Source organism: Sus scrofa, chromosome 14, assembly GCF_054392235.1.
Source record: "Sus scrofa isolate SSC_HxYL_T2T_F1_AM1 chromosome 14, Sscrofa_HxYL_maternal_Yorkshire_Landrace_v2.0, whole genome shotgun sequence".
NCBI classification, from domain to species: domain Eukaryota; kingdom Metazoa; phylum Chordata; class Mammalia; order Artiodactyla; family Suidae; genus Sus; species Sus scrofa.
Genome location: NC_139396.1, coordinates 145664480 through 145679539, shown reverse-complemented (window position 1 = coordinate 145679539; position 15060 = coordinate 145664480). Strand labels below are relative to the sequence as shown.

The 15060-nt window shown below is 38.0% G+C and overlaps 1 protein-coding gene across 20 annotated transcripts in view; it reads right to left on the bottom strand.

Annotated features, from left to right (window-relative positions):
- VTI1A (vesicle transport through interaction with t-SNAREs 1A) overlaps nt 1-15060 on the bottom strand; it is a 368523-nt gene that overhangs the window by 216957 nt on the left and 136506 nt on the right. For 2 of the 20 annotated variants that reach the window (XM_084994285.1, XM_084994287.1), the window contains one exon: nt 9515-13104. The exons of the other annotated variants lie outside the window; for them this stretch is intronic. In XM_084994285.1, the coding sequence (XP_084850411.1) occupies nt 13001-13104 (104 nt within the window). In that variant the 3' untranslated portion in view covers nt 9515-13000. Of the gene's footprint in view, nt 1-9514; nt 13105-15060 lie in introns of those variants that run through there. 20 annotated transcript variants of the gene reach the window in all.

Below are 15060 nucleotides of genomic sequence, written 5' to 3'. Positions count from 1 at the left end.
CATCTTTTCTATTTCATCTTGGTTTAGTCTTAGAAGATTGTACCTTGCTAAGAATTTGTCCATTTCTTCCATTTTATTGGCGTATGTTTGCATATAGCAGTCTTTTATGATCCTTTGTATTTCTGTGATGTCCGTTGTTACTTCTCCTTTTTCATTTCTAATATTATTGATTTGAGTCTTCTCTCTTTTTCTCTTGATAAGTCTGGCTAAGGGTTTATCAATTTTGTTGATCTTTTCAAAGAACCAGCTTTTCATTTCATTGATCTTTTCTATTTCATTGATTTCTGCTCTGATCTTTATGATTTCTTTCCTTCTAGCTTTAGGTCTTCTCTTCTCTCTAGCTGCTTTAGATGAAAGTTAGCTTGTTTATTTGAGCTTTTTCTTGTTTGCTGAGGTGGGCTTTTATTGCTATAAACTTTCCTCTTAAAACAGCTTTTGTTGCATCCCATAGGTTTTGAAGTGTCGTATCTTTGTTGTCATTTGCTTCTAGGTATTTTTAAATTTTCATTTCCTCTTTGATTTCTTCAGTGATCCATTGGTTGTTTAGTAGCATGTTGTTTAGTCTCCATGTGTTTGTGTTTTTTGCAGTTTTTTTCTTGTTGTTGATTTCCACTCATATAGTGTTGTGGTTGGAAAAGATGCTTGATATGATTTCAATTTCCTTAAAGTTACCAAGGTTTGATTTGTAGCCCAGGATGGGATCAATCTTAGGGAATGTTTCATGTGCACTTGAGAAGAATGTGTATTCTGTTGCTTTTGGATGAAATGTCCTACAAATATCTATTAAGTATAACTCAAATGAAGGAGAAAGAAAAAAACCCAGAAAATCAGCTAAGTGATCAGGAGATTCTCAGCCTCCAGGAAAAAGACTTTAGACTATTGATGCTGAAGACATTGGAAATAAACTGGAGGGAAAGATGGATAACTTTACAGGAAACACTGACCAAAGAGATACAAGATATAAAACTTAAACAAGAAGAGATGCAAAATACAATAACTGAAATAAAAAATTCATTAGAAGCAGCCAACAGCAGAATACATGAGGCAGAAGAACGAATAAGCAAGGTGGAGGGCACATTAGTGGAAATTACAGATGTGGAACAGAAAAGAAAAAAAAGATTGAAAACAAATGAAGAGAGTCTCAGAGAACTCTGGGACAACATTAAACGCACCAACATCTGTATTATAGGGGTGCCAGAAGGAGGAGAGAGAGAGAAGGGGACAGAAAAAATATTCTAGGAGATAACAGCCGAAAACTTCTCTAACATGGAAAAGGAACCACTCACTCAAATACAGGAAGCACAACAAGTGCCATAAAAAATAAACCCATGGAGGAACACCCTAAAAGACATATTAATCAAACTGACCAAAATTAAAGACAAAGAGAAAATCTTGAAAGCAGCTAGGAAAAAGAAACAAATAACATGCAAGGGAACCCTGATAAGGTTATCGGCAGATTTTTCAGCAGAAACTCTGCAGGCCAGAAGGGAGTGGCATGATATACTTAACGTGATGAAAGGAAAAAACCTCCAACCAAGATGACTTTACCCAGCAAAGCTCTCATTCAGATTTGAAGGAGAAATCAAAAGCTTCACAGATAAGCAAAAGCTAAGAATTCAGCAACACTAAACCAGCTTTACAACAAATATGAAAGGAACTTCTCTAGGCAGAAAAGAAATGGCCACAATAGGAAACAAAAATACCACAAATGACAAGGCTCACCAGTAAAGGTATATATACAGTAAAGTTACAAAGTCATCCATGCACAATTATGCCACCCAAATCAGAAATCATGAGAAGAGGAGGGTACAAATGCAGGACACCGGAGATGCACTTGCAATTAAGAGAACAACAACTTAAAACAATCTCATATATATATAGACTCTTACATCAAAACTTCAGAATAACTGCAAACCAAAAATCTACAATTGATACACAAACAAATAAGAAAAATCAATGCAAACACAACACTAAAGATAGTCATCATCCAGAAGAGGAGAGAACAAGAGAAGAAGGGAAGAAAGAAGAGCAACAAAAACAAATCCAAAGCAATTAATAAAATGGCAGTAAGAACATACATATCAATAATTACCTTAAATGTTAATGGACTAAACACCCCAACCAAAAGACACAGACTGGCTGAATGGATACAAAAACAAGATCCATTTATGTGCTGTCTTCAAGAGACCCACTTTACTTCTAGGGACACATACACATTGAAAGTGAGAGGATGGAAGAAAATATTCCATGCAAACAGGACTCAAAAGAAAGCTGGAGTAGCAATACTCATAACAGACAAAATAGACTTTAAAATGAAGAATATTTTAAGGGACAAGGAAGGTCACTACCTAATGATCAAAGGATCAATCCAAGAAGAAGATACACAATTTTAAATATCTACGCGCCCAACCTAGCTTCACCACAATATATAAGGCAACTGCTAACAACCTTAAAAGGACAAATCGACAATAACACAAAAATAGTGGGGAACTTCTAACACCCCACTTAAAGCAATGGACAGATCATCCAGACAGAAAATCAATAAGGAAACACAAGCCCTGAATGAAGTATTAGACCAGGAAACAGTCTCTTAATCTCATTATGTTGTCAACAAGTTCCCAGTTAATCAGTGTCTACATTCATTTGGGTTTAGCCTGTTACACTTATGCTTGCAATTAAATGGCACGAGGTCCAAATCAGCTTAAACAAGTCATTTTCCCCCTGCTATGGCTGAGTTACACAACCAGCAAGGCAATGCAACATAGGTAAAATATATCATAATTAATTAACAGAATCCTGAAAAGAACACAGCCCATGAATTTCCACATTTTATTTAACAGATTAAAAATAAAATACTATTAAAAAACTATTAAAAATTAAATACTATTAAAAAACTATTAAGAAAAACTAATAAAAATACTATTAACAATACACACTTCTGACTATTTAGTTGACGTAACTTAAACTATTCAGTTGACAGCTATTTACTTGACATAAAGAATGTTCCGGCCATGTCATAAGTTTTTAAAAAATTAAGCAGCACCTTCGTGTAGCAGACTACATGGGCAATATTATCAAGTAGTTCTAGGTAACCAATGATTTTTTTAAAAAATTGATCCTTGATATGTTTCCATAAAGGTGGTTCTCTCAAGCTTTGTCTATCAGAAAAAAATCACCCAAATAAATGTTTCCAAAATTAACATAAATATTGATGTGAACTAGCTTGAACTCTGCTGTTTTACTGTTTGACTTTTTGACCACAATTTCCCAGCATATGCATCCCTTATAAACATATGGTACAGCTGCTTCCTAAAGGCTGCCTGATAATAAAGACTCTTAATTTTGTCTGCCAGAATGTCTGACAGATCTATTAGCTTCAATATTTCTATTAAAAACATAATCAATTAGGATTTTGCATGTATTTGAGACACTTCAAAATTTAACAAAAGGTAGGAAAACTACTTGAGAGTTTAAAGGTTTCAAAATTAAAGATAAACATTTCAGGATGAAGGATCAATCTGGGAGAAAGCTTTGCTAAGTCTCCATCTTCATTAATTTTTTGAGCTGTTATTCTTTCAGCCTGGGGTTGCTTTCACTGAATTTTTCCAAACTTTTGCATATCAATTGCTCATTTTCAGCAACATTCAGGGTATGCCCCTTGCCATTTGTGGACCTGCCTCGGGAAAAGATTTGAGAGCAAAGAGAAATTTCATTCACCCAATGAACATTAAGTCCTGGGCACTGGGCAAGACTGAGGTCAAAGGGTGAATAAGACCTAGTGCCCAGTATAATTACTCTTAATTAGGGAGGGAATATGTTAGAATTAATGATTTAATTTTCACTTTTGGCATGCCATTGCTCATATGCTAATGTTAGAAATGCTCACGTTAAAAAAATGCAGTCTGTGAAATGGTCTTCTATAGAGTGATTGTCACGTGAGGAATTGATGCCTGCATTTTTCAGCTCTTCTCACTTTTAATGGCCTTTAACCCAGTAGAATGTGTTTAGGCTCCATCCATATGTCTTCTTAAGAATTTACAGGAATGCGCTGTGTTTATTTATATGTGAATAGCTCCAGGCCACCAAAAGGCCTTAGTTGTGATCATTCATGCTCTATCGAAATCTAAATCCAATTTCAAATGTGTTTATTTGTTCAATTTCCCAAAAAGCCCTTAAGAAAAATTACTTCTAAAAACGCTAAAATGTGGACCATTCTCATGAACTGATAATGACACCTTACAGAGGCCACTTCTCTTTTCTTGCCTTGCTGATGATATCTGATATAGAACATCCTTGTTTCATGACAGAATAACTGGTGAATTCCAACTGCTCATCAGCCTAAAGGTCAGGGGTCATGCTGGTCAGTCACGCTGACGAACACAAACAGGACAGACCCACCTCCTAGGATGAGGCATGGAACGACGTTAATAAAATTGACCAAACAGTAAATAAAAAATGTTGACAAAGCACAGAGTACCTGCTGGTATCAAATAAATTAGACCAGACACATCTGCAAAAGTTTCCCTATAGAAATAAATGTTTAAATATAAAATATACAGTAAATAATTTTTTGACTCAGAATTTTAGTTCAGAATATTCTGAATATGATAAAAATTATTCATGTACAGCAGACATGCCAACCGGTTTTTATTGAACATCAATATTTACTGTCATTGGGGTATTACTGACTCTGGCTTCTTGTTGGTCAATAAATATTTTCCTTTAGAAAAGCACCTTGGACTTTCCTGTCTCTGTACCTTTGTTTAAGTAGTTCCTTCACCCAAAATGCCTTTTCCTTAAGTTCCACATATCCAAATACTAACCACTGTCCAAAACCCAGGCTGAACTCCCCCTTTCACCCTCATGAAAGTTTCTCTGATCCCAGCAAATAGAGATAGGTGCTTTCTTCTTTGACACTCCATAGAACTACCCTTGCAATATCATTAAGGTACCCAGAGTCATTAGAAGTTAGACTTGTCAGCCCAACTTTTGTTGAAACTCATCTTCCTTCTCAGACTATAAATGTCTTGAGGACAAGCAAAGGGCTGCACTATTCCAAAGCTTTAGCATGAGGACCTGCAAACAACAGATGGAATACTTGTACATATATATCCATACTCTCCATGAATCACTACAAATAACTGTCATTATGTAATTCATATCCAAACACCAATCTCTATAAAAATTTATTCATTCATTCTTGAGCTTTTGAACATTCACCTTTAACTAGGCAGTGTTTTAGGAGCTAGAGACAGCAGAGAACAAAACAGACCTGGTTTCATGGACTCTGCCTTCTGATGATAAAAAAAGACAACAAGCGAATAAACATAGACTACAAAGTCAGGTAGTGATAAGTGCAGGGTAAGAGGAGCATGAAAGAGATTCTAAAGAAAGAGATTTCTGGGGAGGCCACACTTGAACAAAGTAAACATGAGCCGTGGGGAATATCTGAGAGCTGGGCTTGTGGGCGGAAGGAATAGCAAGAACAGAGATGCTGTGGCAAGAATGTGCTAGGCATTTCAGAGGAATGGGTAAAGAAGAGTGGTAGGAATTATGGTGGGAGGGATCAGTGGCCAAATAAAGGGAGGCCACGTGGAACATGCAGAGTAAAGATTGGATTTTATGCCCAAAGTGATTCCAGTTACTAGGTGGTCTGATCAGAGGATGACTTGAACTAAGTCTTTAAAGCATCACTCTGGCTGCTAATAAGGATCAAAAAGGACTGTCCTGGGGCAGTTGTAGAGAGAGAGAGAGCAACCAGGAGACAACTGAAGCAGCCCAGGGGAGAGGTTCTAGTGGCTTGGATCAGAGTAGTAACACTGGTGGTGCACAGATTTGGAGTGAAGGTGGAGCCTCTAGGATTTGCTGAGAGGTTGGATGTGAAGTATGAGACAGAGGCAGGAATCCAGGTTGGCTCCAAGGGTTTGATGTGAACAACTAAATGGAAGGTATTACCATTAACTGAGATGGAGGACACTGGTAGAAGGGAGGGATGGTGGGGAAAGTAGGAGCTCTGTTCTGGACACATTAAGCTTGAGATGACAAATAGCATTCAATTGCACATGTTGAGTTGGTAGCTAGATACAAGTCTGCAGCTGGATATATAAATGTGAGATTTATGGGAATATAGCTGCCATCTATTTATACACACACATGCTTTCCCGGCTATAAGGTTAAGATTAACGGGTATACTTTAAAGCTCACTTATAACCTATTAAAGCATACTAAATTTAAAAAAATAAAGTTACTTTAATCTGTTGCCTTCACATCAACAGTTAAACCTAATCCCAAAGGCATAAATAAGCATGCACATTTTGGGTAAACTTTAATCATAAAAAAGAATAAAGTATATTCTACCATAAATATTTTACCAAATAGTCATATGAAGGAACATTAATGTTTAATTTAGACATCACCTCTGTCACTGTATGTTAGACAGCACGTCTGTGATTTCCTCTGGAAATTCCAAACTGCAGCCAAGTTTTTCCATGTATAACTGAAAGTGCTCCTTCCCCATTATTCGCCACCTTTTTCTTTACCTCTTGTCCTCTCTCCCAAGCTGTACCACACAGAATCCTTAGAAGAACAAAAATGTATTTGATGTTGTCCTGGTCAACTGTGTGCTCATCCTCCCAACTCCACAATTCCCTAAAGAACAATTCCCTTTACTTATTGTCAAGTGAGGCTGATAATATAATAAGAAAAAAAAAATGAGTGAAAAATCTGCCTGTTCCTATTACCACTGGTCAACCCCAAAGACACAATCTATTAGGAAGGAAATAAAGGATGAAGAAAGGATACTGTCCCAGGCAACCTGAGGGCTAGATGGTTGCAACAGCCTTCTCGCTGTTTCTGTCTTCAGTCTCTCTGTGTTGATTCATTCTGCTATTTCATTGCCAACCTAGTCTTTTCGAAGGACTGGGTATGAGCTTTCTACTGCTGCTGAAACAAATGACCGCAAATGTAGTGGTTTAAAAGAACACAAATTTCCAACAAGCACATGAAAAAAATGCTCAACATCAATGATTATTAGAGAAATGAAAATCAAAACTATTAGGAGGTACCACCCCACACCAGTCAGAATGGCCATCATTAATAAGTCCACAAATAACAAATGCCGGAGGGGATGTGGAGAAAAGGCAACCCTCCTGCACTGTTGGTGGGAATGTAAGCTGGTACAACCACTATGGAGATCAGTATGGAGGTACCTTAGAAAACTATACATAGAACTACCATATGACCCAGCAATCTCACTCTCGGGCATATATTTGGACAAAACTTTCCTTGAAAAAGACACATGCATCCACATGTTCATTGCAGCTCTATTCACAATAGCCAAGACATGGAAACAACCCAAATGTCCATCGATGGATGATTGGATTAGGAAGATGTGGTATATATACACAATGGAATACTACTTGGCTATAACAAAGAACAAAATAATGCCATTTGCAGCAACATGGATGGAACTAGAGACTCTCATAATAAGTGAAGTAAGTCAGAAAGAGAAAGACAAATACCAAATGATATCACTTATATCTGGAATCTAATATATGGCAGCTATGAACCTTTCCACAGAAAATAAAATCATGGACTTAGAGAAAAGACTTGTGGTTGCCAAGGGGGAGGGGGAGGAAGTGGGATGGACTGGGAATTTGGGGTTAATAGATGTAGACTATTGCCTTCAGGATGGATTAGCAATGAGATCCTGCTGTATAGCACTGGGAACTATATCTAGTCACTTATGATGGAGCAGGATAATGTGAGAAAAAAAGAATGTACACATGTATGTGAGACTGGGTCACCTTGCTGTGCAGTAGAAAATTGACAGAACACTGTAAACTAGCTATAATGGGAAAAAACTACAAATCATTATAATTAAAAAAATAAATAAAAGAACACAAATTTATTCTCATAGTTTTGGAGGCCAGAAATCTGAAATAGATCTTACTGGAGTGAAACTGGGGTGTCACTTTGGCTGTGTTCCTCCTAGGGGAAAATGTGTTTCCTTGCCTTTTCCTCCTTCTAGAGGCCCCAACATTCTTTGGCTTGTGGCCTCTTTCTCTGACTTTAGTGTGAACAGCATAGTATCTTCAAATCTCTCTGTCTGACCTATGCTTCCATTGTCATATCTCCTTCTCTGACACTCTTGCCTCCCTCTGACAAGGACCGTAGTGATTCCACTGGGATGGCCTAGATAATCCAGGATAAGTTTCCCCTCTCAAGAGCATTAACAACCACATCTGCTAAGTCCCTTCTGCCATCAAAATAACATAATTGCAGAACATCTTGAGGGAAAAGGGCTTTATTCTAGCTACCACACTTGGTTTTCAATCTCAGAAAAGTTTTGTGATGGCTGTGGTTAATAACTAGGGCAAGCAGATCCTATTATTACTTCATTTTTATAGAATCAGAAACTAAGGTTTGGAGAAATCAAGAATCATGTCCAAGGTCACACAGCTAGTATCTGATGAAGCAGGTTTTAAATCCAGGGCTACCTGTCTCAGAGCCCTACAGTATCTACTTCGAAATGATAATGAGATCACGAATGCACCACACACAGCATAAATTATCTTTAAAATACTTGTTGAGCTGCCTTCTACGTACCAAACCCTGTGCTGGGATACATTATTCTTTCTGAGTACAGAACAAAGTCTCTGGTATTGAAAGTCTCCACAGATGCCTTCTCCTCCAATGCTTATTGGCTGTCCACTCTCTGGCATTCATCATATATTGCTTTGCCCTGATATTTAACATCTCAGATATATAATATTATATAATATATAATCTGCTTATCCCCCAACCACCCAGTACCACAGAGACCCACATTCTGGCTGCCTGCTTCCTCCAGCCTAATATGCTCTTAGCCCAATCAAAGCCCTCCTTGTGACCTATTTCACCTCACCCCAGCCTCACTCATTCCTAAATTCTGCCTTGCTAGTTGCTTGTTTCAGGTCTCTTCAAGCATTCACCTTGGCTTCCCAAAGCGGCCCTGGCCTCCTGTCTCTCTTACCCTTGTTTCTCAAGGAAGTTTCTGGAAGAGTGGCTCTTGCTTGAGGTCCAGACCTAAAACACTGTTGAAGAGTTAACTGGTGTGTTTTGAAGAAATGGTGAATGGAGGACTGAATGAAGGAAGGGCTAGGGCAGAATCTTACTATGATCTGGCTTCTTGTTATTACTAAATCAGATATAATGTAGATTGATTCTCTCCTCTCAAAAATAAAATCATTTCACAAAAGCAAAGCCTGAGAAAATCAGATAAGCTCAATTCACGTATGACTATGTAGCAGGCCTTTCTCCACATCCTCGTATTGACAAGGGGTCTACAGGACAGGAATCTCTTCCATCTGACACCTAATGCAGCAGCAATAATACAAAATAAAGCTTTAAAAGATTGTTATCCCTTGTTCTCCATTATTTGCATCTTTGATGTATCCTACATTATAAGCTATCAAAGAAAGGCAACCCATGCAAGGGAGAGAACACAGCTAATGAAGGAAACATTCAAAGGTTGTGCTTTCTCCCCATTTCTTTATTTTCTTTGCAAATGGTTTTAAAGGTCATTTTATAAATAGCCCGCAAGGCTACAAAAGCCTCTAAATATTTAAATAACACAACTCAGTTTATTTTTACATAGAGTTCTAAATGCACATCACAAAATGCTTCACAGAAATGTCAGTCAAAGGCTAAAGAGAATAGAAAGGTATATTGGAAGACGATACAGAAGGAAAACAATGATGCAGAAGAGAAGGAAGAGGGCTTCCAATAAATGGTACACAAACACATAAACTAGTTGCATGAATGGCAATACACCATACACTTTGGATAATTAGAGACCTAAGAGACAGGGGTTAAACGAGAGATAGCCCCAAATCGAGATGTCGCAATACATGGGGTGGAAAGCCAACGGAGCCTTGGATCTTCAAATGTTAGTCTGATAAGGTTACCTTGAAGAAAGCAACACGAGGAAATTGTGTTATGTTTGTTTGTTTTTCAGTATTTACCACGTGCCACGTGCCAGGCCCTGAACTCAGGGTTTTATGTGTCACCTCATTTAGTCCTCACATATTGGTTTTACTTTTTCTTAAATGTTTTTTTAAATTGAAGTATACTTGATTTACAATATGGTGTTAGTTTCAGGTATGCAGCATAGTGCTTCAGTTATACACACATACACATCTTTTTTTTTTTTTTTCAGAATCTTCTCCCTTTTAGGTTATTGTAAAATATTGAATATAATTTCTTGTGCTATACATGGATTTTACTTTAAATGTATATAGACAAAGAAACAGACCCACAGAGGTTCAGTCAATTCTCACAGGTAATATAAGTCTCTTCCACATGTCTCATTCTTGATCTTCCAATTCAAGTTAGCTTCAAAGAATGAGAACCAGACAACCACTCAGTAAGTAAAATATAGAACCATAAAGAAATTAGAAGGAAACCATGAGTTTGTTTCTGGTCTTATTTACAGCAGAGAAGGCTTTTCTGAACACAAATTCAAAGGGAAAAATAATTTAAAAAAAGAAAAAAATTTGCCATATCACATTTAAAATTTAAGTACTTTAGGAACAGTAGAAACAGCCTACTGACAAAACTGAACAAAGTGTATCACAAATGTGATGCACACAAAATCGTTATTAGAAGACCTCTTACATAAATTAAGAAGAAAAACGCAAACATATCAAAAGAAAATAATTAGCTTTAAAAGCAAAAATAAAATTATAGTGATTAATAAGCATAAGAGAAAATATCAGTCTTAATAGTGATAAATAAATGCAACAAAGACCACAAGTCCAGCTTTTGCTCAGAATGAGTGAAGGCTTAGGGATAGGCAATTTTTTTTTTCCCGCTTTTTTTTTTTTAGGGCTGCACTTGTGGCATATGAAAGTTCCCAGGCCAGGGGTCAAGTCAGAGCTACAGCTGCTGGCCTTCACCACAGCCACAGCAACATGGGATCTGAATGGTGTCGGCAACCTATACCACAGTTCACGGCAACACCGGATCCCTCACCCAGTGAGCGAGGCCAGGGATCAAACCTGCATCCTCATGGATACTAGTTGGATTCGTTTCCACTATGCCACAATGGAAACTCCAAGGGATAGGCAAATTATTAACCTATTACAGCTTATTGGAAGACAATGTGGTATTACATATAAAAATATCTTGAAAATATTCATATTCTTTGGCTCAGAAATTCCACTCTTGGGAATTTATCATTAAGAAATAGCCAGAAATCTATGCAAAGGGCAAGTATCTTACTGCGATGTGAGAATAGTAAAAAAAAAATTTTAAATGTCCAATAATAAGAATATTGTTAAATAAATGTGTGATCTATTCATAGGATGGAGTAGCAGACAGCCATTAATTTTTTTTTCTCAGCAGAATATTTGATGATATGGAAAAGTCTTTTATACTATATTAATATTTTCAGAAGCAGGCTCTTATATATATGTGATGTATATACATATAAAATCAGGGATTACAAACTTAAATGCTTACAGAGGATAACAAACGCATGGGGTGATGTGACTAGAAAAAAGGGCAACCACGTGTCCTACCTATACATCTGTGTTCACACATACATACACCCACCAGCTTGTGACACTTGAATATTTGCCAAAAAATGTTTGGAGTATTTGGTGGGGTTATGAGTGATTTTTCTTTCCTTGAGTGCTTTTCCATTTTTCTTAAACATCTGACATTAAAAAACCCCTTATTTTTATAGTACAAAGTCTAATAAAGGTTATGAAACAGAAAAAAAGAGGCAATCAGCACATCCTGCTTTTAGATAGAACTACCGACCACCAACCTACTCTTAGGGGGCTTTTCCTATCCTATTTGCAGAGCTCCCTCTGAGGAAGGGCATTTCACTGCCTTCACTTCACAACCTTTGTCTATCCTTTGACCAGGACACCCAAAAAGGCACCAAAAATACTACAGCAGTGTTCTCAGTCTTCACTTGAGTCTGACATAGATGAGGAGCTTTAAAAATATATTACTACTGACACCCTACCCTGGAGATACTGATTCAATTGGTCTGGGGTGCGGCCCAAGCATCAGTAATTTTTAAAAAGCTGACTGTACTGTTGAGCCAGGGTTGAAGACTCCTAGTTGGACCTATACTCTTCAGACTGCAGCTAAATTTCACTTCTCATGGCATCCTTGCAGAAGATGGGGAAGAAGATCATCCTCACTCTAGGATAAGATGTCTATCTCTGTCTCTCATCCATTTGAAATGATCACTGTGAAGTCTCTCCTTAAAGCTGAATGGTCTTTCATTTGATAAAACACTTGGTTAGAGAGCACTGTATCACAGCACTATGTCCCTTTCCTTCATGGCACTTAGCACAGCTTAATTTTAGCTTTACCAGCAAGATGATATCATTAATATCTTCTTTTCCTCCACTGGACTGTAAACGCCATAAAAGTAAGGACCACATTTATTTTTCTCCCCCAGGTATCCCCATAATTTGCAGAGTGAGTAAAGTTATATGGGCACCATGTCTAATCATTTATGGGTTCACTGAGGATGACATTAAGAACGCAACACTGGGAGTTCCCGTCGTGGCGCAGTGGTTAACGAATCTGACTAGGAACCATGAGGTTGCCGGTTCGGTCCCTGCCCTTGCTCAGTGGGTTAACGATCCGATCCGGCGTTGCTGTGAGCTGTGGTGTAGGTTGCAGACGTGGCTCGGATCCTGCGTTGCTGTGGCTCTGGCATAGGCCAGTGGCTACAGCTCCGATTTGATTCCTAGCCTGGGAACCTCCATATGCTGCGGGAGCGGCCCAAAGAAATAGCAAAAAGACCAAAAAAAAAAAAAAAAAAAAAAAGAATGCAACACTTATGAAACTGGGCACTGACTATATACAAAGTACTAAGTCAAATAATGCATGGATATAAACCAAAGCATAGACAGACTCTAAGTGCTATGATTTAGTAGTAGAGAGGTGGATGCAAACAGCTAAATGCATCACAAAGCCTAATGAAGAAGTCCCATCACAGAGGCAGAAACCCAATGGCATCAACCGATGGAGCGGTGGTTTTTCTGACTGGGACTTTCATGGAAGCCTTAATGGAGGAAATTTCATTCAAGTTAAGCCCTGGAAGATACACAGATGCTGATTAGAAAAGGGTGGAGAAAAGGCATTTGCTGCTATAACAGAGTACCTCAAGCTTACGGCTAAAACAACACAAATTTATTATCTCACAGTTCTAAAAGTGAGAAGTCCAGGTAGGTATGGCTGCTTCCTCTGCTCTGGGTCCTGCAGGGTCAAAATCAAGGTGTTGCCAGAGCTGCATCTATTTCTGGAAGTTCCACCTTGAAACTCATTCAGGTTGTTGGCCAAATTCAGTTCCTTATGATTGTAGGACTGAAGTCCCCATTTTTCTATTGGCTGTCAGCGAGGGACCATTCCTAGCCCCTTACACTCTCTGTATTCCTCATTACATTGTCCCCTCCACCTTTAAACCAGGAAAGATACACTGAGTCCTTCTTATACTTCAAAACTCTCCATTGATTTGGTTTCACTGATCAATGAAACTAGAACACACCTTCACACCATGCACAGAAATAAACTCAAAATGGCTGAACGATTTAAATATAAGACAAGACACCATCAAACTCCTGGAAGAGAACATAGGCAAAACATTCTCTGACATCAACCTTACAAATGTTTTCTCAGGTCAGTCTCCCAAAGCAACAGAAATAAAAGCAAAAATAAACCAATGGGACCTAATCAAACTGACAAGCTTTTGCACAGCAAAGGAAACCAAAAAGAAGACAAAAAGACAACTTACAGAATGGGACAAAATAGTGTCAAATGATGCAACTGACAAGGGCTTAATCTCGAAAATAAACAGACAACTTACACAACTCAACAGCAAAAAAGCCAACAACCCAATTGAAAAATGGGCAAAGGACCTGAAGAGACATTTCTCCAAGGAAGATATACAGATGGCCAACAAACACTTGAAACAATGCTCAACATCCCTGATTATTAGAGAAATGAAAATCAAAACTATTAGGAGGTACCACCCCACACCAGTCAGAATGGCCATCATTAATAAGTCCACAAATAACAAATGCCGGAGGGGATGTGGAGAAAAGGCAACCCTCCTGCACTGTTGGTGGGAATGTAAGCTGGTACAACCACTATGGAGATCAGTATGGAGGTACCTTAGAAAACTATACATAGAACTACCATATGACCCAGCAATCTCACTCTCGGGCATATATTTGGACAAAACTTTCCTTGAAAAAGACACATGCATCCACATGTTCATTGCAGCTCTATTCACAATAGCCAAGACATGGAAACAACCCAAATGTCCATCGATGGATGATTGGATTAGGAAGATGTGGTATATATACACAATGGAATACTACTTGGCCATAACAAAGAACAAAATAATGCCATTTGCAGCAACATGAATGGAACTAGAGACTCTCATACTAAGTGAAGTAAGTCAGAAAGAGAATGACAAATACCATATGATATCACATATCTGGAATCTAATATATGGCAGCTATGAACCTTTCCACAGAAAATAAAATCATGGACTTGGAGAATAGACTTGTGGTTGCCAAGGGGGAAGGGGAGGGAGTGGGAGGGACTGGGAGCTTGGGGTAAATAGATGCAGAATGCAGCCTTCAGGATGGATTAGCAATGGGATCCTGCTGTGTAGCACTGGAAACTCTGTCTAGTCACTTATGATGGAACACATAATGTGAGAAAAATAATGTATACATGAATGTGTTTAACTGGGTCACCATGCTATACAGTAGAATATATATATATATGTGTATATATATATATATATGTGTGTATATATATATATATATGTGTATATATATAAATGATAAAAAAAAACAACTCTCCAATGTCTCCTTTGGCTGTATCTCTTCTGCCTCCAGCCAGAGAAAGTGCTTTGCTTAAAAGGGCTCATGTGATTAGACTGGGCCCATCAAGTTTAGGAAACCCCCCTATCTTAAGCTCCATAACCTTAATTACACATGCAAAGTCCCTTTTGCCGTGTATCATAAAATATTCTCAGGT